Source organism: Tenrec ecaudatus, chromosome X (assembly GCF_050624435.1).
Source record: "Tenrec ecaudatus isolate mTenEca1 chromosome X, mTenEca1.hap1, whole genome shotgun sequence".
NCBI classification, from domain to species: Eukaryota; Metazoa; Chordata; class Mammalia; order Afrosoricida; family Tenrecidae; genus Tenrec; species Tenrec ecaudatus.
In genome coordinates this window covers 18,939,859-18,962,933 of record NC_134548.1, presented here as the reverse complement: position 1 = coordinate 18,962,933, position 23,075 = coordinate 18,939,859, and the positions used below count along the sequence as shown (strand labels likewise).

Below are 23,075 nucleotides of genomic sequence, written 5' to 3'. Positions count from 1 at the left end.
GTGTGTGTGTGCGTGCATGTGTGTGTATGTAGGCATACATGTGTATACTAAAACCCAATGCCATTGAATCTATTCGGACTCAGTGAACTTATACGACAGAGAAAAATTGCCCCTTTGGGTCTCTCAAGCAGGCTCGCCTTTGTCCTGTGGATCAACTGGTGGATCCAAAATGCTGGTTTGCCACTCAAGCACAGGTGTGTATGCACAAACATGTGCATCTAGGTGGTTGTATGTCCCCGTATAATCACACACATAATAAAGCACAAAGGGAACAGAATCACAGGTACTTCTTAGACATAACCAAGCACCTGAGACCAGAACTAGATGGTGCCCATCTCCCACTTACTGACTGTTCTAACCAGGGCAACAGTAGGTGGACCCTGATAGAATGAGAGAAAAATGTGGACCAGAACATCAAATTCCTACCAAAAATAGTCCCACTGAGTTGGTGGGAACTAGAAGACTTCCTGAGACTATTGTTGAGATACTGTTCAAACCTTGAACTGAAATTAACCTCTCGGATCACCTGATAGCTAAACAAATTAGCTCAAAAAACCCACTGAAAAAATACCAGTCACGTACTGCACTCCTTTTTAAAAAATCACTTGTATGAGACCAAAGAAGACGACAATTCCTGTAAAACAAAGATGAGAATGCAAAAAGGCAGGAAAACTAGATTAATGGAAATGAAACATCCAGAAGGGAAATAAAGAGAATGCCCATGCTCTGTGAAGTATGTAGGCAATGGTATGGAACTTGTATAGAGTATTGAGCCTAAACTGCTGTGTATACCTTCGATAATAACACAGTACGATATCTATTTATGTTTTCAGTATGAAGTGAAGGGAGTGAGGAAAATTTGACATGTGGGTAGGGGAAAGTAAACTTCTTTCATCAACATACCTGGGCTTTTAACAAAACCCTACTGCTATTGTTTGTTTTAGTTTTTTTTTAATTAATCATTTTATTGGGAGCTCTTATAGATATTTTAACAATTCATAATTCAGTTAGATCAAGCATAATTTTACAATTGCTACCACCATTCACTTCAAAACATTTTCTTTCTTCTTGAACTCTCTGACATTGGCTCTCCTTCCTCCCCTCCCTCCCCAACCCTACATTCCAGGAACTAACTAACACACACACACACACACACACACACACACACACCATATCTTATACCATCCAATGTATCAATTCACCTGCAATTCTGTTATTCGTTCCCCTTGAGTGGGGTTATACAGTCATCATTGCTATCAGCTCCCACTTCCCCCTCTCCGCCCCAAACCCCTTCCCATAGTACCCTTAGGGAATTATTCCAGTTACTGTTTTTCAAGAGTTATCTATCTTGACTTTCATGTATTGAATGTTCTTACTTATACAACTGAATATATGCAGATCTAAGAAGATTAATGTGGCAAAAAAGACCGTAATAGTAAGGGGGAGGAAATATTCATAAAGAGGATAATTATTTGGTTCATCAGCGCTATACCACACCATGGATTTATCATCCCTTTCATGTGGTGCTTCTGTGAGGGGCTGTCCAAATATGTTACAGGTGGGTTTGGGGACCTTGCTTTGTCCTTCACGTCAATTTGATTGCTTGTGTTTTAACTTCTTATACCTAACCCCGTCGCCACCTCATGATCACACAGGCTGGTGTGCTTCTTCCATGTGGGCTTTGTTGCTTCCCTGCTAGATGGCCGCTTATTTAACTCAAGCCTTTAAGACCCCCAGAGCAGCGGTTCTCAACCTGGGGGTCGTGACCCCTTTGGGGGGTCAAATGACCCTTTCACAGGGGTCACCAGATTAATAACAGTAGCAAAATAACAGTTATGAAGTAGCAACGAAAATGATTTTATGGTTGGGGGTGGTCACCACAACATGAGGAACTGTACTAAAGGGTCGAGGCATTAGGAAGGTTGAGAACCACTCCCCCAGATGCTGTATCTTTTAATAGCTGGGCACCATCAGCTTTCTTTACCACATTTGCTTATGTACCCATTTTGTCTTCAGCAATCATGTCAGGAAAGTAAGCCTCATACAGTGTCATATTACTAGAATTAACCCTTTTTGTACTGACAAACACTCAAAGAACAAACCTACTCTTAATTACAGTCACTGAAAAACTCCTTCCATTTTGCACCCAACTAGCAAGGAGACAAGAATCAGGTACTTACGTATCTGATTGGTAGATGCACTGTAGAAGGCATTGACAGTTGTTGGATTTGTAAACCACCTGGAGAAATAAAAGCAAATAGTGCAGGGCAATCATCATTATACAGACAAGAGGATGACAAGGACGAAAACATGCACTTAGACTGATGAACAACTGCCCATAGAACAATGGGGAGATGGGCTCCAGGGCAAATGATGGCCTTAGATAAGGGCTACTGCTCTTCTTAATGAACAATTTCATCCTAAATTGAACATGCTTCATTGAGAATATATAAACATGCCTGGTTATTCAGTGTTACTAACTTGATGGGAGAAGTAATTACAAGTGCTTCTTCTAAAGGGTTTTGGTGAGAAATCCCATCCTTGCAAATGGAAAATGCAATAATCAGATGATATCCCACCCCTGTTCAATAAATTGTTGGGGCAGCTGCAGCTCCATGGCTGTGATTTGTCCATTAAAATTCTTGGAGTGGGGGCAACAGAAGACCATGTAAAGAGAGATGAGTTAAGCATAATTATGTGACCTGGAGTATCCACCTGTTTCTATGAAATGTATACTGAATGAAGCACACAAAGATCTAGTGATTTGCCCAGGCTCTTCAACTAACATCAAACATAAAAACAAAGCAAATCAGTTGCCCTTGAGTTGATTCTGCCTCACGGCAACTCCTGCAGAACTGTGATCTAGAAAGTTTTCAATGGCTGAGTTTTCAGAAGTAGACTAGCCATGCCTTTCTTCCAAGAAACCTCTGGGTAGGTAGGCTGAAATGTCCAACTTCTTAGTTATCAGCTAAGGGCCTAACATTCTGTGACATCCAGGAAGCTAACATTAACTAGCTAAGTTGTATTGGTTAAGTCACTGAACCTGCTGGAATTCAATGTCAGTGCAAAATGAGGATAACACTGGCCAACACACATTTTGGTGGCTCAAATATTAGACTTTTTTGAGGTATATTTGACCCGATTCCAAAAATGATATGTTTTCCCTAATCAGCTCCAGTTGTTGAGATAGAGAACATATGCCATATACCACTCTTCAATAAGCTCACCCATAAAATATAACAGGATATTTTAATGTAGGGTTAGCTAGCCTGATAGAGGACCCGCAAGCTGGCTTTATTTAAAGAAGTTTATGTTGTACTAAATCTTTAAGTCAAGTTATATTTCACATAGTGTCCTTGGATCCAAAGATATATTTGAACAGCGTAAATTACATGAACTTGGAATTTTCCCCAAATATCACTTCATCTTTATTAGGAACTGAAGAGCAGGCAGGTTCAATTTGTTACCTTATGAAGGGAGCCATAAATAAGAGTTACTATACAATAAATAAGGAGCCCTGATGGCATAGTGGATTATGTGCTTGATGGCTAACCACAAGGTCAGCTATTCGAGTCTATTACTTGTTCTACAAAAGAAAAATGAGACTTTCTGCTCCCATAAAGATTGATAGACTCAGAATCCCACAGAAATTCCACTCTGTCCTATTGGGTGGCTATGAGTCGTAACAACCTGAGTGGTAGTGAGTTTGGTACAATAAGTAGAGATTCAAATATTATGAAAACCAAAATCGGTCTGTCAGAGTTCAAACTCCTTTATTAAAAATGAAACTGTCCCAGTCTTATTATAAGATGGTATGAGGTCTCCATCTGGTCACAGAAACTCTTAAAAGAAATGTTAGAATTTTTCTATAAAGAAACTTGGAGTCAACCTCACTTCTAAAATATTTAACATGAGTTATCCATCTACTTCTCTATATTAAAATGTGTTCAGATGTGTTTACTGCTTAATTTGAAGAAAAAATTAGATTTCCAAAATATTTATGAAAATATGCTATGAAGTCTAAATTTTTCCACACATTAAACTGCCCTCACACCTTCCATGTGCCTTTTCCGTTTTTTTTCTTTTCCATTCTTTTCATGCTGTGTTCTGGTTTTGTAGTATCCAACTTACAGTCTCTGTATATATTACACAGCCTCCGATATCAAAAAGAAAACCCACTGCCAGCTAATCTATTATAACTCATAGTGACCTGTAGGAAAGAACTGCCACTATGAGTTTCCAAATCTTTCAAGGTTGCAGAGGGACTGGTAAATTTGAACCACTTACCTTATGATTGGCAGATCAATGCATAACCAACTAGCCACCATGGGTCCATATAGAGCCTCCCTTGGAAGTCCCTTAATACCTCATTCTTTTTCAAATATTTTCTTTTGTCTTATTTTATAATTTGTGGGTCTGAATTTTCCTCCTACTTAAAACTAGGGTGATAAATTAGTATAACAATAAATGAAACATAGTAGAACACCACATCTAAGAAACTAGAGCTGATTTGGTCTATCCAATGCAATTTTCTGAATCACTGCTCCAAATAACCCAGGAACAGGCCAAAAAAACAAGATGCCAAGAAAACATCTATTTTGTCTAATGTATTAGGAGATAATAGGGTGTCTCTTCCAGCTGTGAAGAGTCTACAGCAGGGGTCCTCAAACTTTTTAAACAGGGGGCCAGTTCACTGTCCCTCAGACCCATTGGAGGGCCGGATTATAGTTAAAAAAACTTATGAACAAATTTCTATGCACACTGAACATATCTTATTTTGAAGTAAAAAACAAATGGGGCGAAACACCTGGAAGGTCAGATAAATGTCCTAAGCATGTGGCCTGAGGGCCATAATTTGAGGACGCCAGGTCTACAGCTTGATCTTACACGTGCAGTATGTTACACAGGTCAGACATTGGGTATGTTATTTTCTACTAAGAGTTAGATCTTAAATATTTTATATTATATAAGCAAAGAAGAAAACTGAGGATATTATATGGGTACTTTCATGAAGAGTGAACACATTCTACCAGTTTTTTATTGATTTAAAAATAATTATTAAATGCAATTTTTTAATATATCACTAATTAAAAGTATACAACTCTCCGGGGTAGATAACAGATCGCTTAATTTGGGGTTCTAAGTGAATGCTTCACATCAACCAGATGGCAAATGTTTATCTATAAAAATAATTCTTGGAGACTTCCAGGAAGATGGCAACCGAGTAACACATACAAGAGGGACTCCACAGGAATCAGCACAGGAGAGTTACTAAGAGGGAAATTCCACGCTGGAGGAGCATCATAAAGATAAGTAGGCACAGATCCACTAGGTTTTGAGAAGCTGGGGGCTTCTGACTTACCACAGTGGAGTCCGGCTAGGGTTTGACCTTAGCCCTGCAACTGTCTAGACGGGAGGTAGGATCATTTGAAGGTGGCACAGGGGCTTTATCTCAACACAGCCACAACTTGCCGCTGCCTTAGGGCAGGGTTTAAACCCCTCCAGCCCCATGGTCATGGATGGGGTATCTTTTTATCTTCCCTTTTCTCTCACATGCCATGCCAACCTCCAAAACACTCCCTTTGGCCTAGAGCATTTACGCCTGCCCTCACACTGCAGCGTAACCCCAGACTGGGGAAAGCCCACCCACCCTCCACCAGTGGATATCCCATTCAAATTCTTCCCCGAGGAAATTCCACCTGCCCACCCTCTGCAGTGCTTAACATGTGGCTGGGGAAATCCCGCTTGCATGGCTGCCTACCCGTCCTCTGTGGTCCCACATGACTTAGGGAACTTCCTCCCACCTCCCATAGTGCCTCAACACTCCAAAATTCTACACACTGCTGTGGGAACCCCTGCCCAACCTCCATGGCAATCTACCTTACCAGGGTAATTATGCACAGCATACCACTAGCCTTCTGTGGCACTCCTGTTGCAGCAGGCACCACCGCATGCCCTCTGTGGTGACCCAAGATGCAGTGGGCCACACCATCACGGCTTCTTGTGAGATCACCCAATACAGCACCATCTTCGGGGGTCGTCGCAACTCAACCAGCATCCCCTGAGAGGGCCATCTAACTTGCCCTCCAAGGAACAGAATACTGATTGATTAGGGAAAGAGTGAAGCCACAGGAGGATAAAGTGGGAGGCCAATTCCATAGTACAAATAGCTGCAGGCAGTTTGAAGAAGTATTCATAGGAGTCTCCCAGAGAGAACCAGTGCTCTTTGATTCCCTGGAAAATGACAGCTTACTTCTCTAAAATAACACAATGAAAACAGCCCCAATGACCTCAACAATAAAACAGAAGAAACAAAAGTCAATGGCAGAAGATGTCTTGAACCTAATGACATGCATAGAAAAAGCAGACACCGATTTACCAGAAAAATAAATTTTCAGAATGCTGCTTGAAGTTACACAGGATATGAGGGAAACAAAACAGAAGAGAAGGATGAAATAATAGAGGAGATAAAGATCATACACCAATGGGAAATACAAGAGCTTAGGGACAAGGAAACAAAAAACCAGTAGCAGACTCATGGACTTCGCCAACCGACTGGAGGAGGCAGGGAACTACATCAGTGATCTAAAGGACAGCCAAGCAGACTTTAACAAACACACACAAAAATCTGATAAGAACATCAGAGAAGCTGAAGAAAACCTAAGAGCTATGTCTGATGCTATGAAGAACAGCATCAGAATAATTGGATTACCGGAAGAAGACACAACAAAGAAGTCATCTGCAAATTTAGTGAGGGAATTCTTAGAGTAAAACTTCCCCAGCTTAATGAATGAAAACCAGGTAACTATTCAGGAGGCTGAAAGAACACCATTTAGATTGACTCCCAAGAAACTACCATGACACATTATAGTTAAAGTATCCAACTTTGAGGAAAAGAAGAAAAACATGAGAATAGCTAGGGAAAAATAAGCAATCATATATAAAAGTTCCCAAATAAGAATATGCTCAGACTTTTAAGTGGACATTATGAAGAAGAGGAGAGAGTGGAATAACATCTTCCAAATATTAAAGGAAAATAACGTAAACCCAAGAACACTCAAGCCAGCCAAATTATCTATCAAGATGGAGAAGTAAGAGTCTTCCAAGATGGAGGAAAACTCAAAGAATACCTTAAAAGAAATCCAACTCTACAAACGATCCTTGCTGACCCAGTATGGGCAGAAGAACAGCACTCACCACATAGAACAACCCCACCCAGTGGTCAACAAAGAGAAAAGAGCTCCCAAAATAGCATTGGCTTAAGAATGGACAGATTCAGGAACGGAAAATTAAGAAAACTATAGAAAAAATTAATGCGGCTAAAAGTTGATTCTTTCAAAGGGTATACTGCTGGCAAACCTAACTAAAGAAAGAAAGGAACAAATCTCAATGGTAAGGATGAGGGATGAAAATGAGACATTACAGCAGACCCTAATGAACTCCAAAGTATAATTAAACAGTACTACAAAGAACTGTACTTCAATGAATTTAATGACTTGGAAGACATGGACAAGTTTTGGAGAAACTATTCCTCCCTAGACTATCCTCAATAAATGTCAAAGATCTCAACAGAACAATAGCAATAGAAGAAATAGAAAAAGTTATCAAGGGATTACAAACAAAAAAAAAACCCCTGGACCATATGGCTTCACAGGGGAATTCTACCAAGCATTCAGGGAAGAACTGACACAAATCCTACAAAAACTCTTCCAGTTATAGAAAATGACGGCAAACTTCCAAACTCTTTCTATGAAGCTTGTATAACTCTGATACCAACACCAGGCAGGCATCCCACAAGAATCAAGAACTACAGACCAATATCCCTAATGAACATCGATGCAAAAATCCTTAACAAAACACTGAACAATAAAATGCAAAAGTACATAAAACAAATAACCAAGCGGGATTCATACCAGGGATGCAGGAATGGTTAAACATATGAAAGACCATTAGAATCTTAGCAAAGACACATCAGACAAAGGCATTATTACTAAAGACTACAATACTTTGCAAGCTTACAATAAGAGAAAAACTAATTGCCCATTGAGGATGTAGGCAAAGAACCGGAACAGAAGTTTCGCAGAGTCTGAAATCCAAATGGCAAATAAACATATGAGAAAATGTTCCCATTCATTAGCCATGAGAAATGCAAATCAGAACAACTATGAGATATCACCTAACACCCTCAAAGATAGCCCAATTAAAAAAAATCAGAAAGCAACAAGTGCTGGAGGGGCTGTGGTGAGATAGGAACTCTCATCCACTGCTGGAGGATCTGTACGTATGTACAGCCACTATGGAAATCGATTTGGCGAATTCTCAAACAAATGGAAATTGAGTTACCATATGACCCAGCAATCCCTCTACTGGGCATATACCCAGAAGAGGCAAGAAAAAAACCACTGCCAGATATCTGTGTTCCAATGTTCATTGTGGCACAGTTCAAAATTGCAAGGAGTTGGAAACAACACAAATTTTCACCAACAGTCAAATGGATTAAAAAACTGTGGTATATACATACAATGGAGTACTATGCATCACGAAAAAGCAGTGCTGAACACATGAAGCATATAAATGCATGGGAAGAACTGGAGGAAATTATGCTAAGTGAAGTGAGCCAAGCACAAAAGGACAAGTACAACATGAGTCTGCTGAGGTTAGTTTACTCATATATAAAAAAGAGAGAACAGAAAGGTAAGTGCAAAAGGGGAACATGGAAAAAGCTACTGTATACAAACACTCCAGGGGTGAGGTCCAGATAGTATGGCAGGGGGAGATCAAGTCCAGGGATACATATGGTAGCCAATTGAAACAGGGGTGGAGGGAGGAAAGGGGAAATGTTTTTTTAAAAAGATGTGTGATGGGGAAGAGGGCACTGACCCACCCAAGGGGAGGGTACTGTTTGTGTCTCCACAGTGAAAGAGGAACGAGATATAAAGTCAGTGCCAGAAAAAGGCAGTGTGCCGGCAAGGAGTGGGGACCCAGTGGAGGGGTCTGAGGGCTCGCCCCCATACCAGCTACGTGGAAAACTGTCCCTCATCCCAGAAGAATTTACTTGAGAGAATGACACTTAAGCTACAGCTAGGGGAGAGGAGCATGTCTGATCAGCACAAATGGGAGCAAAAGAAGGGAGAGGAAGAGAGAGTGGAGCATATCCTGGCCCATCAGGTCTGGAGGACGATATCCCCGCTCTGACCAGCCAATGGACAGAGTGGACAATATGGCTGATCCCACTACAAGACACACCATTCCTTGATAGCCCAGGGCCCTAAGGGGGCCAACATTGGAGACTCAGGGCCAGGACTGGCCCAAACTGACCCTGTAACACTGAGGCAAACCACTAAAAGCATATGAGACACAGCAACTGTGGGAGCAGAGCAGGGAGCCTCCAAAGGAGTACAAAGGACAGACTCTGGGGTCGGAGCATGGTACCCCATTGGACCTGCCTGAAGGACACGCCTAGAGAAAAAAAATCAGACCTTTATCTATTTACAGGTTTTTCTTTAAAAAAATTTTTTCTTAAAAAAAAAAAATTTTTTTCTTTTAATTAATTTATTCTTCTATGAGTAATTGGTTTCCTTTTTTGTTGTCTTCTCTGTGTTCTCACTCATTGTCTATCTTGCTACGGCTTGATTTTTTTGCTGCATATTATTATCTCTACAGATCTATCTAGATAAGATAGACTGGATGAATAGTCTGGAGGAGAAAACAATGGGACCAATGGTCCGGGGGGACATGGGAGAGGGGGAGGAGGGGGCAAGGAAGTGGTGCTGACCAACCCAGGGGCAAGGGAGCAATAAGTGAGCCAAAATCAGTAGCAAGGAGGGTGTGAGTGGCCTGGTAGGGATTCAGCAAGGGCAAGGTAACCGAGAGAAATTACTGAAACCTAAATGAAGGCTGAGCATGATAGTGGGACAAGAGGAAAGTAAAAGGAAATAGAGGAAAGAAGTAGGTGACAAAGGGTATTTATAGAGGTCCGAAGACTGGAATGTACATATGTAAATATATTTATTTGAGTGTGGGGAAACAGATCGATGTGCATATATTTATAGGTTTAGTACTAAGGCAATAGGTGGACATTGGGCCTCCACTAAAGCACTTACTCAATGCAAGAACACTTTGTTTTAATAAATTGGCATTCCAGGATGCACACCTTCCCAACACAATTGCTGAAGAAAAATGTGTGCATAAGCAAGAAAGCTGATGGTGCCCGGCTACCAAAAGATATAGCGTCTGGGGTCTTATAGGCTTGAAGATAAACAAGAGGTCATCTAGCTGAGAAGCATGACAGCACACATGGAAGAAACACACCAGCTTGGCTGAACACGAGATGTAGAAGGGACCAGTTCTCAGACATCAAAGAGCTAAAAACCATATCAGTGGGTGCCACCTTACTGATACGCTCAATGAAGACAAATGTGTGCATAAGCAAATGTGGTGAAGACAGCTGATGGTGCCCAGCTATCAAAAGATATAGCGTCTGGGGTTTTAAAGGCTAGAAGATAAACAAGTGGCCATCTAGCTCAGAAGCAACAAAGCCCACATGGAAGAAACACACCAACCTGTGTGACCACGAGCTGTTGAAGCGATCAGGTATCAAGGAATAAAAAATCATATCATTGAAAATGTGGGTGAGTGCAGAATGGAGACTCAAAGCCCAATGTTAGCCAACCAGACACTCCTTACTGAAGGGTTGTGGGTAGGAGATGAACCAGGCAGGGTGCAGGGTAGCACCAATGAAACATATAACTTTCCTCGAGTTCTTAAATACTTCCTCCCCCCCACTATCATGATCCAAATTCTACCTTACAAATCTGGCTAGACCAGAGGATGTACATAGGCACAGACAGCAACTGGAAACACAGGGAATCCAGGAGATATGATTCCTCCAGGACCAGTGGTGAGAGTGGCGATGCCTGGAGGGTAGAGAGAATGTAGGGTAGAAAGGGGGAACTGATTACAAGAATCTACGTATAGCCTTCTCCCTGGGGGAGGGACAGCAGAGTAGGCGGCAGGGGGAGACGTCAAACAGTGTAATATATGACACAATAACAATAATTTATGAATGATGAAGGGTTCATGAAGTAGGGGGGAGTGGGGAGGAGGGGGGAAATGAGCAGTAGATATTAAGGGCTCAAGAAGAAGGCAAATATTTTGAGAATGATGATGGCAACAAATGTACATATGTTCTTGACACAATGGATGGATGGATGGATGGATGGATGGATGGATGGATGGATGGATGGGTGGATGGATGGATTGTGATAAGAATTGGACGAGCCCCCAATAAAAATTTTTTTAAAAGACCATTAGTATCATTCACCACATTAGCATGAAAAACTATAAGAATCACATGATAACACTGATAGACGCAGAAAAAGCATTCGACAACATCCAATACCAATTCCTGTTTAAGGTATTTGAGAAGATAGGAATGGAAGGAAAATTCCTCAGTATAATACAAACTATGCATGAAAAACCTATAGCCAACGTGGTAGTAAATGGGAAAAGACCAACACAACCACACTGAAAAGGGGGACCAGACAAGGTTACGCCTTATCCCTACTCCTATTTAACATCGTACTGGAGGTTTAAGCTAACAGCATAAGGCAAAGAAAAGACAACAAAGGTATTCACCTGGGGAAGGAAGATATGAAACTATTGTTATTCGCATACGATATGATTTTATACATGGAAAAACCTAAAAGCTCCACAAGGGAAGTACTGGAGGCAATAGAGGAATACGGCAGAGTGGCAGTACACAAGATCAACAAACAGAAGTCTATCGGACTGCTATACACATCAGGAAAGTACAAAGAAGAGGGGATCAAAAAAGTGGTACCCATGACAATAGCCAAATACAAATTGAAATATCTAGGGATACACCTGACTAAAAATAAAACCAAAAAATTTATATGAGGAAAACTACAGAACACCATTACAAGAAACCAAGCGTGACCTCAACATGTAAGAATAGTCCATGCTCATGGTTTGAAAGACTCAATATAGTAAAGATGCCAGTTCTGCCCAAATCACTATATAAGTTTAATGCTATCCTGATACAAATACCATCATCTATCTTCAAAGAATTGGAAAAACTGATTACCAGCTTCATATAGAGAGGAAGGAAGCCCAGAATTAGCAAGAATTCCTCAAGAAAGACACAGTGGGAGGGTTTGCTTTACCTGACTTTCGCACATACTGTACAGCCACAGTTGTCAAAACTGCATGGTATTGGTACAATGACAAATACTCAGACCAATGGGAAAGAACTGAAAACCCAGAAATAACAGCATCAGCAAAGAGACAACTGATCTTTGATAGGGGCCCCAAAAATATCAAATAGGAAGCAGATGCCCTCTTTAGCAAGTAGTGCTGTAAAAAATGGAATATTTACCTGCATAAAAATGAACAAAGTCATATCCATTTGTATGTACATATTACTATGTCAGCAGGTCCACCTAGACAAGATAGGCTGGACAAATAATGAGAGAAGGAAACAACAGGACCAACGGTCCTGGAGGGACATGAGAGCGTGGGAGGTAGGGGAAGGGAGGAGGTGTCGCCCAACACAGGGACAATGGAACAGCGAGTGGTTCAAAACCAGAGGAGGGAAGGGAGGGGAGGACTGGAAGGGAGTGACCAAGAGCAAGGTAACTGAGAGGAACTACTGAATCCTGAATGAAGGCTAAACATGGTAATGGGTCGGGAGGAAAGCGAAAGGAAATAGAGGAAAGGAGTAGGAGGCAAAGTGCATACAGAGAAGCCTAAATACAGACATGTACATATGTAAATATATTTATGATTATGGGGGCAATAGATTTATATGCATATATTTATAGGTTCAGTAGTAGGGTAGCAGATGGACATTGGGCCTCCTCATGCATAATCCCCCAATACAATAGCACCTCGCCCTGCTAAACAGCCATTGCAGGATGCCCATCTTCCTGACATGATCACTGAAGACAGCCGTGTGTGTAAGCAAATGTGGTGAAGAAAGCTGATGGTGCCTGGCTATCAAAAAAAGATATAGCGTCTGGGGTCTTAAAGGCTTGAAGGCAAACAAGTGGCCATCTAGCTCAGAAGCAACAAAGCCCACAGAGAAGAAGCACACGGCCTAAGCGAATACAAGGTGTTGAATGGACCATGTAGCAGATACAAAGGAACAAAAACAATCATTGTGTGATCACCTTCCTCACATAATTGCTGAAGACGAAAGTGTGCATAAGCAAGTGTGGTGAAGAAGGCTGATGGTGCCCGGCTACTGAGAGATATAGCATCTGGGGACTTAAAGGCTTGAAAGCAAACAGCGGCCATCTAGCCCAGAAGCAACCGAGCCCACACGGAAGCAGCACACCAACATAGGTGACCATGAAGGACAGAGGAGACCAGGTCTCCAACAACAAAGGTGGGGTGGTGGTGAGAAGCACATCACCGTGAAAGAGGGGGAGTGCATGATGGGGACCCAATGCCCACCTGTAGACAGCTGGACACCCCTTCCAGAGGGGTAGTGAGGAGGAGATGGGCCACTCAGGGTTCAGTGTAGCAACAATGAAACTCAAAACCTTCCTCTAGTTCCTGAACACTTCCTCCCCTCCCAATCATCATGACCCCAATTCTACCTTGCCTTGCCGACCTGGTTATACCAGAGGATGTACAGCGGTGCAGTGGGGATCTGGAGGCACAGGGAATCTAGGACAGACGAACCCCTCAACACCAGCGGTGGGAGTGGCGACACCAGGAGGGAAGGGCATGTAGAAAGGGAGAACCGATCTTGGAGATCTATGTGTAACCTCCTCTCTGGGAGATGGGCAATGGGGAGGCGGGTGAGGGGAGACGCCGGGGAGTGTAAGATAAGATATAATAATTATTTATAAACTATCAAGGGACCAGGGGTGGGATCGGGGAGGCAGGGGGATGGGGGGGGGGAGGGAAACCGAGCTGATTCCAGGAACCCAAGTGGAAGGTGAATTATGAGAGTGACGAGTGCAACGAATGTATAAGGGTGCTTTGCTCAATTGATGTATGTACAGATTGTGATAAGAGCCTTATGAGCCCCAATAAAAAGATTTTTAAAAAAATGAACAAGACCCTTATCTCACTCCATGCACAAGAATAAACTCAAGGTGGATCACAGACCTTGAAGTTAAACCCCAAACTATTAGGGTCATCAATGAGGGAATTGGGACCAACTTGAGAACTTTGGCACAGGGAATACACAGGCTATCAGAAATAGGGAAGAACACAAACACAGAGGAGGCACAAATTGACAAATGGGAATATACTGAAGATAAAATACCTGTGTACATCGAAAGAATTCACCAAGAGAGTAATAAGAGAGTCCATGGACTAGGAAAACATCTTTAGCAATGACACATCAGACAAAGGTCTTATTACTAACATCTACAATACTCTGCTAGCTTCCAGAAAGAAAAAAATTAATTGCCCAATGAGGAGGTTTTCACAAGGACAGAAAATTGAATGGCCAATAATGTTCCCGATCATTACCCATAATAGAAATACAAATTAAAATAACAGTGTGATACCACCTCATACCCTCAAAGAAAGCCAAATTCAAAAAATTCAGAAAGCAACAAGTGTTGGAAGGGCTGAGGTGAGATAGGAACTCTCATTCACTGCTGCTGGGCCTGTAGGTATGTACAGCCATTATGGAAATTTATTTGGCAATGTCTAAAACAGATGTAAATTGAGATACCATATGACCCAGCAATCCCCCTACCGGGCATATACCCAGAAGAGGCAAGAAACAAACCACCGCCACGCCTCTGTGTTCCAATGTTCATTGTGGCACAGTTCACAATTGCAAGGAGCTAGAAACAACCCAAATTTCCATCAACAGACGAATGCATTAAAAATTGTGGTATATACATACACTGGAATACTATGCAACCCTAAAAAGCAGTGATGGATGCTTGAAGCATATCGCCGCACGGGAAGAACTGGCGGAAATTATGCTAAGCAAAGTATGCCAAACACAAAAGGACAAGTATTTCATGAGCCCGCTGAGGTAAGCTTTAAAAAATGCAAAAGGGGCACAGGCACAAAGCTACTGTAAACAAACATTCCTGGGGTGAGGTCCAGGTAGTATGGCAGGGGTGAGACCAAATCCAGGGATACATATGGTTGCCAACTAAAAAGGAGTGGGGAAGACTTGGGTTGGGAGGGGACAGAGCACTAACTCACCCAAGGGGAGGGTATTGTTTACATCTCCACAGGGAAAGAGGGACCAGATTTCAACCTGGTGCTCCAAGATGTGAATGCAACACACCAGCATAAAGCAGGGAACCAATAGAGTTCTGAAGGGCCAGTCCCAATCTCAACTATGTGGACAGTCCCCTCTGCCCCCAGAAGAATTTACCTCAGAGGACAGCACTGAAGGAAGCTACAGCGCAGGGAGAGGGGCATATATGATCAGAGCACACAGGAACAAATGAAGGGGGAGAAAGAGAGTGGAGCACATCCTGGCCCACCAAGCCTTGAGGATGCTATTATGGCAACAAATGTACAAATGTGCTTGACACAATGGATGGATGGATGGATTGTGAAAAGAGTTGTGTGAGCCCCCATTAAAATGATTTTAAAAATAATTCTTAGTTCACGAGCCATACAAAAACAGGAAGTAGGTCAAAATTGGTCCAAAGAAAAAAATTTCTTTTTGCCTACCTCTAATTGAAATGGTTGGGAGCTATAGTCACGGCCCTGCATAATTGAAGCCAAGAAATGCATCTTAAACAAACTCGTGTAAATACCTTTTAAGATCAATCATTTCACGAATTTCCATCTGACTGGAAAATAATTCCTTAAGGCTAAGATTAATTTATGTTGGACGGAGATGGAACTAGTAGGAAACCACTTCATTCAGGGGGCATTCTGGTTGGTTCACTCCTACCTTCTTCCCACCTATAAAGCAGCTTATGAATAAATCTCTTCTATTACTATTGCTTAACACTCCTTGGGCACTTACTTTCTCTGAACACTTTCCATTTGTTCTCTACAGTAACGACACTAACATCCCAGGTTAGCAACTTTTGCCTTATGGAAAATTCCTTCTTGCCCTTTAATGTTAATGTAAATTTCCCCTCACTTTGAAACCATTACCAGAGTGTTGGACAGCTACCCAATGTAGGTGACTCAAGCCTACCAGCTGCTCAAGGGGGAAAGATGAGGTTATCTGCTCCCCCAAAGATCTATAGTCTCAAAAGCCCTATACAGGGTTGGTATGAGTCAGAATCAACCACATGGCAAGTTGGTTTGGGAGGTTTCTTGTTTTTAAAAGATTTGCAACAAATTCTGCATCGCAATCACCTTCACTTGCTGCACATGCAGTTTTTTAACAATTGAAAAGGCTTAAAGGATGTTCTTGTACCAAAGGCTAAATAAGAACCAAATAGACTTGTTTCAACCTACCTACAAATGCGACTTAACACGGTTAGGAATGGATCTGGTCTGTATTCTGGGGACTGTACAGGAATTAGTACGCCATTAAAAAAAAAGGATGCTGAGACTCACCTGCATTATACACTTCCACAAGTTCTGGTCTACTTGAATTCAGAGCCAGTTCTTTTAAATATTACCTGAAAGCATTCCTGGAAATCAAGTAAGTACCTCTCTTCCTATCAAAATCAAAACCTAGATTCATTTCCATAGAATTTATATTCTCTTCTTTCCAATATATGATTAGTATATCAAAAACTTACTGGCTGGCCTACTTTCCTGAGAAAGTGAAGGGGGAAAGTACCTTTACTGACCTAATCATATTACCTGTGGTAGAATGATGACAGGTCAGGCCTGTGGTGCAGTGAATTAGTTAATGTAGTTCTAGCCATAGTCTCTAACTCCCAGCAAATGACCCTTTCCTGGTGCACCTGGGTAAGAGCAGGTAGGGGAAGACACTTGTAGGTTACTCTTATGAGACACTGTTAACCGGCTTCATTGTGAGTGCCATGCTGCCATCTCAGAAGCAGGGAGGGGCATATCACTACCAGCGAGAGAAGAGTCAGGAGTGAAGCGTATCCTTTGGCCTTGAAGATGCCTGTGCTTTGGAGTACTGTCTGTCTGCGCAGGGCGGAGGGCAGAGCAAGTGGCTGGGGGTCAAGAAGAGGCCTGCCTCAGGGCACAGCAGAGAAGAAACTATGCTAACTGTATCCTGAACAGTTCTCACCTAAATTGTCACCTGTTAACCCCCCTTTTCACAGCGATCCTACAGGGCAAACTAGAACTGAACTGCCCCCGTGGGTTTCCAAAGCTGTAACTCTTTACGGAATTCGAAAAGGTCATCTTTCGCCCAGAGATTCAAACTGCTGACTGTGCAGTTAGCAACCCAACACATAGCCCACTATACCACCAGGGCCACTAAGCGTCAGAATCAACTTGGCAGCAATGAGTTTGTGTTTGTTTTTGTTTTAACCTCCCTTGCAAACATCAAGAACAGTGAGCATCACCGGGGAGGCCAATGGAACCAATGATGGAACCTAGCAGACAAGATGCGTGTCAGGAAAAATAGAGCGCCATGCAAGGAAGGGTGGGTATCAGAACAGAGTTCAGAAGGATGGAGGGTGGAGGCTGGTCTGATTCCTGCCTTGTGGCAATCCACCTGGGGGGTTGGAGGTGGTCAGATGTATCCCCCCCGACCATTTGCTCAAGGTCCTATTGCCTGGATCCTGTTTACGTTTCACTTGTTTTCTTTTTCATGTCCCATGGTAATCGGGACTTTGCAGAATGTACTGCAGGTTCAGAATCTTAACATAGTGACATTATACTAGACATCTCTTAATGACACTAGCCCTTATAAGCAGAGAACTCCCCCTGACTTTGAAAGGAGATGTATAACAGGAGAGATACTATAGAATGGGAAGTCGGAGAGATTCCAATGGTAAGGGACACCTACAGATCTTGCCAGTTGTTGGTGCTGGCATTTCTTCTGACAGAAGCATGCCAAGCCAGCTGTTAGGTATTTTCTATATTTCCCTTCTTATATCCAAGAGTATGCTACACTTAGTGTTACTATTCTCTAATGCAAGACTGCCTGTGGTGGTTTCAACATGCATTTGCAACATTTTGTGTTTACACTCCTTCCATTTAGAGGTAGGGTCTAAGTTCCTCTCCTAGACTGCAGTGGGAAGGGCCACGTGGATTTCCAGGCAAGGCGATTCCAGATCAGACAACTGTCCCAGGCCCGGGATCACTCACTCCCAAGGAAGCTGCTTTCGGAAGTTTCAGGCTCCGTCAAGACACTTTTTAAAAGCCCGATGGGCATGTGGAAGTCATATGGTTCCAGCATCAACAAGTAATCATGAGAGCGAGCATGTATGATTCCAGCTCCAACCACCAGCTGACTTCATGAAATACTGAGCCTAGTCACACCCAGAATGAAAAGAGAAAAAAAGAATTGTTTGAACCCACTAACATTTAGGCAGTTTTTTAATTCATCAATAGATAACTACAACAGTGAAAAAAAATGGCTGTCCATAGACTAAGTATTACCCAACCGACGGAATTTTTAAAATTTGTTTTGTTTGTGTAACACAATGGTTCAAAGGAATGACTTGATTGAAACTCCTTTAAATGGAGCCTCTACAGTCCCCACCATTACATATGGCTTCGACAGATCCAGGTCATGTCTCTCTTAACGGACAAGGTTCTGAAGACATTGGAGTTGGGAAGGCACTTCTCTTCCCAATAGGAATTTAAATTCCTTATGGGTTGAGGCTACTGTCCGAATGATAGGTGCTCCGCAGAGATCACCAAAATCGATCACACCGCATGCATTGCTGTGTGTATGTCTACTTGAAAAAATAAATAATGCCATTCAAGTACTTCACTTTTGTACTTTGTCTTCAAGGCGCACCTGTACTCTACATTTGGGGAAGGATTTAGTAGATGAAATAGAGACAAGTCACATATAAATTTCAAATCACAAAATATAAGAGGAAGAAATTATACCGGACAATAGGTTTCACCAAGGGAGAAAAATGCTGAACTAGAATAATTTGAAGTAAAACCCACTTGTTCCCTGATTTCTCTGGACTACACAGATAGCTCAGTATATCTGGCTAACGTTTTATAATTCAATTATCAACTCTTAAACATAGCCTAGGTAATATGGAATGAAAAAACCATTGATATTTATTGTGGGGTTTTTTAAACTAATACCCTACAGATTAAATCATCCCCATTCTATGCTATAGATGCTTTGCAAACAGAAATTCTGGGCAGGACCACAATTTGCACAGGCATTTGATGCATTTTGACTCCCCCCGCCCCCCAAAGCTGAAGAAAGAATTCAGCTATGTTTGGTCACAGTAGAATGAGAGTGAGTTAATAGGGAAGCCGGTTTAAAATTATTTCTGTCAAAGAAAGGGGATCCTGAGGGAAAGAAATTACTTTTGACTCAAGCCAAGCAGTGAAATAAATCCTCTATTTTTAAGGAAGCCGATGAAGTGACAATTTTGAGAACCGACCTCTAAATATATACCTTCAGGGATGACCACCCAATTAATTTCATTCTTGCTGACATTTCCCATTGCGTTAGAAATGTCTTCAACGCACATTAGTGCCGCTAAAATGGATTCCATGAGAATGAAAGAGGATATTTATCTCCTCTACCCACAACGAAGCAACATGCTATTTCAGGGCTTTGGGGAGGGCTAAAGGGAATGTATAATCATGATCGGCTATTCAAAGTAAGTTGGTGTAGTGGGGCTACTCCAGAGTCATCCCCACTTGATGACCTCATGAATTTTCAGACCTGAAAGATGCCAATTAAAGCCAATGGGTATCATAAAGCTAGGATTCCCTACAATGCCTAAAAGGACCAGCCAGCAATTTCCTTTCAAAAAAGAAAAAAAAAAGGCAACAGCAGTTTGACTCTCCTATCATTTTACTGCGCAAAGAGGACCTTACGTGTCTTAATGTTGCCTTGCCAGAAATAGTCACGGTCTGAGGAAACAAGAACCACAGGCACTGCACAGATGGTCTGCCGTACTTTCCCAGAAACATTAACCAATTTAATACCACGGTGAAAGGGCTATTTGTTTTTTATTGACAGAGAAGAAGGCGACACAAATCACACGCGTTGTCTCAGCCCACAAAGTCAGCCAGCAGTTTTCCAAGACATGAATAAAGTATGAGAAACAGTCCAGGCCATTAAGACCAGACTGAGAATCTGACAGCCCATCAGTACTTTAGGGTGATGTCAAGGATGACACATCTAGGAGTTCTTCAATTAGCAGCCCAGGCCTTGCTAGACACTCAAATGAATACAGACATCGTGAAAGTACACAAACTACTGATAATAACCAAGGAGCCCTGGTGACACTGTTGGCTAGGTGTTGGGCTGATAACTGCAAGGTCATGAGTTCAAGGGCACCAGGCACAAGATAGATATTAATGAGGCTGTAAAGATTTAGTCTCAGAAAGCTTACATAGGGTTTGCTATGAGTTGGAGTCCACTTGATGGTATTGGGTTTGGTTTGAGGGTTCATCAATAACAATCACAACTAGGAGACACACTAGTCTTTCTCAAATCTTGAGTTGGGTACTTTAATTATCTGCAATGGTTTTATCAGCCTTCCTCGCCCAATGGAATGAAACTGGCTTCCTCTAAGTTCACAAGAAACATGTAGGGATGAAGGATTCCTACCTACGCCTTCCAATGCATGTCTCTTTTAAACTTTATTGTCAAGTAGGTGAAGGTTCACAGACTAGATCAGTTTTCTACTCAACTATTCATACGCCTTTTTTCATCTCATTGATGGTGATCCCCACCATGTGACATCACCTGCTCCACGTTCTCTCTTTGTTATCCATTTCCAGTCCTCCTCCTCCCCTCCCCCTTCTGTACTTTGTCCTTGGAGAAATGCTGCCTTATTGCTCACAAATGATCCATTGTTCTAAGGTGTGTGTACCTCACTACTGTCGTTCTTCCTCTTATAGGCATGTCTACTGTTTGGCTGAAAATGGAGCCAGAAGAGCGAGTTCTTTTCCAGACCTCAAGTGTGACGAAGGTTCATAGTCTGGGGGTTCCACTGGTCTCCATTCAACCAATAAGACTGGTCTTCTTAATGATTTTAAGGTTCCCCGCCCCCACAAACTTTTCTCCCATTCTAGCCAAGACCTTCTAACGTGACTCCTTTGAGAGCAGTTGATTGTGGTAGCCAGGCACCCTGGTGGCATAGTGGGTTACAGGTTGGGCTGCTGACTACCTGGTCAGCAGTTTGAAATCACCAGCTGCTCTGTGAGAAAAAGATGAGTTTTCTACTTCCATAAAGATTTGTAGTCTCAGAAACCCACAGGAGCGGTTCTACTGTGCCCTATAAGGTCACGAAGCATCAGTATGCACTCGATGGTAGTGAGAAGTGGGAACCCTCTCCTCTGGGGGTCATGGGAACTGATGTCTACATGGTCTCTTCCATTGTCTCTTAACTAAGTGGCCTCCCGCTGCCCTACACAAGTCGGAAGCTAGTTGCTTCCTTGGGCAATGATCTGAGGATGGACAGAGAATGCGTCTCTCAAAACACTTCCTTTCTGCACCTCGAATCACAATGCTTTGAGAAATCAATGCTGGAAGCTTATTCAGACCGCTCGAAAGGCTGAACCTTTTCACACGGCTTCATGTTTTGGGATTATAAGGGTGGAAATAGAAGGTAAGATTTCCTTCCTCCCTGGGATTCCTAGGTAATCCTCAGAGGAAGAGGGACAAGGGGGAGAGAAAAAACCAGTGAGAAATGAGAAAAACACAGAAAAGTGATATTTATGTTAAAACACTAGAGTGCATATTTTAATCTCCAAAATACTTTTCCCTTACCAGAGGCCTGACCACGGAAGACACTAAAGAAACCTTTTAATGTTTACTAAACCATGTTTCCTACTATGTGAACTACAACTTCACATTGCATATTATCAATATTGCTGGTAAAAGTCACATTTAAATACATGAAAAATTTATCCACTGCATGCTACGCCAAGAACATGTTAATTTGGATTTTCAGAATGTCCAGTTACTGAAAGTTAAACTATTGGGGAAGGAGGCTCGGGAAAAAGATGAGTAGAATATTTTTGTCGGGTTTTCTACTAACTAGGCTAGTGACATGCTTCCTAAATCCCTAGGGCTCCATTTCTTCATCTGCAGACTAAAGGAATTAAGTCTTTCTCAGCTTTAAAATTATGTGTGAAGCAGCCGAAACCCAACTTGCTATTTAAAATGCCATCTGCTCTCTGTGGAGAGTAAATTCTGTTAAAGAAAATATCAGAGTCAATTGGCTGAGCATATTAAGGATTTTTGATATTCACATGTGGCCCATGAGCTGAGTTTGGAAAGCAGAGGTTAGAGAGACTGGAATTGCTTCGTTAGTAAAGTACACATAATTTGGAAGTAAACAGTAGAGAGAAGGTAGAGGAAAGGATAGAGGAGAGGAACCAGTCAATTCACAAAAGGCCAAGATGCTATGAGAGGTATTTCATCCAGTGTAAATCCCTGGAGGTCTCAGGGACCAGTAGACTATAGCTAACACCTGAATTTAAATGATTTGTACTTCTATTTGATAAATCGTTTTGCCTCCATAGTAAACTGAGCTGCCAACACATAAAAGTGTAAGTGGTGGTGGGAGATAACAGAATTCAAGGAAAGGGATGGAATCTCACATCCAGGCCAATGTAAAGAACAATTGGACCACCTCTTTAGCAACTTGCTCTAACATCTGGTACTAGCTCCAATATGAGGAGCCCAAAGACCCTGAAAATTAATATAAACACTGGGGAGAGCCTTGAGTTTCCTACAAATTCCAAAAAGTAGAGTTTAAACTGACCTAGAGTATCATATTTTTATGTTACTGTATGCTTTCTGCATTTGTTTGCTACCTGTGCCCTTCTCCATTTGAGGGATTTTTATTAGCAGAGTGATGACAATTTAAAAAAATTAATATAGCACACTTGTGTAAATATGGTGGTGAGTGGGTAGCAAACAAACGGAAAAGGAGCACATTCTTTTGTAGAAAAATGGTAGATCTTAAAGGACAGGCTGATTCACACAGATCTGTGACTACCATACTAAGGTA

The 23,075-nt window shown here is 42.0% G+C and overlaps 1 protein-coding gene across 1 annotated transcript in view; it reads right to left on the bottom strand.

Moving 5' to 3' along the window:
• PHEX (phosphate regulating endopeptidase X-linked) overlaps nt 1-23,075 on the bottom strand; it is a 228,224-nt gene that overhangs the window by 52,312 nt on the left and 152,837 nt on the right. Inside the window, exon 15 of the mRNA XM_075538878.1 lies at nt 2,181-2,239. Coding sequence (XP_075394993.1) covers nt 2,181-2,239 — 59 coding nt within the window. The remainder of the gene's footprint in view (nt 1-2,180; nt 2,240-23,075) is intronic.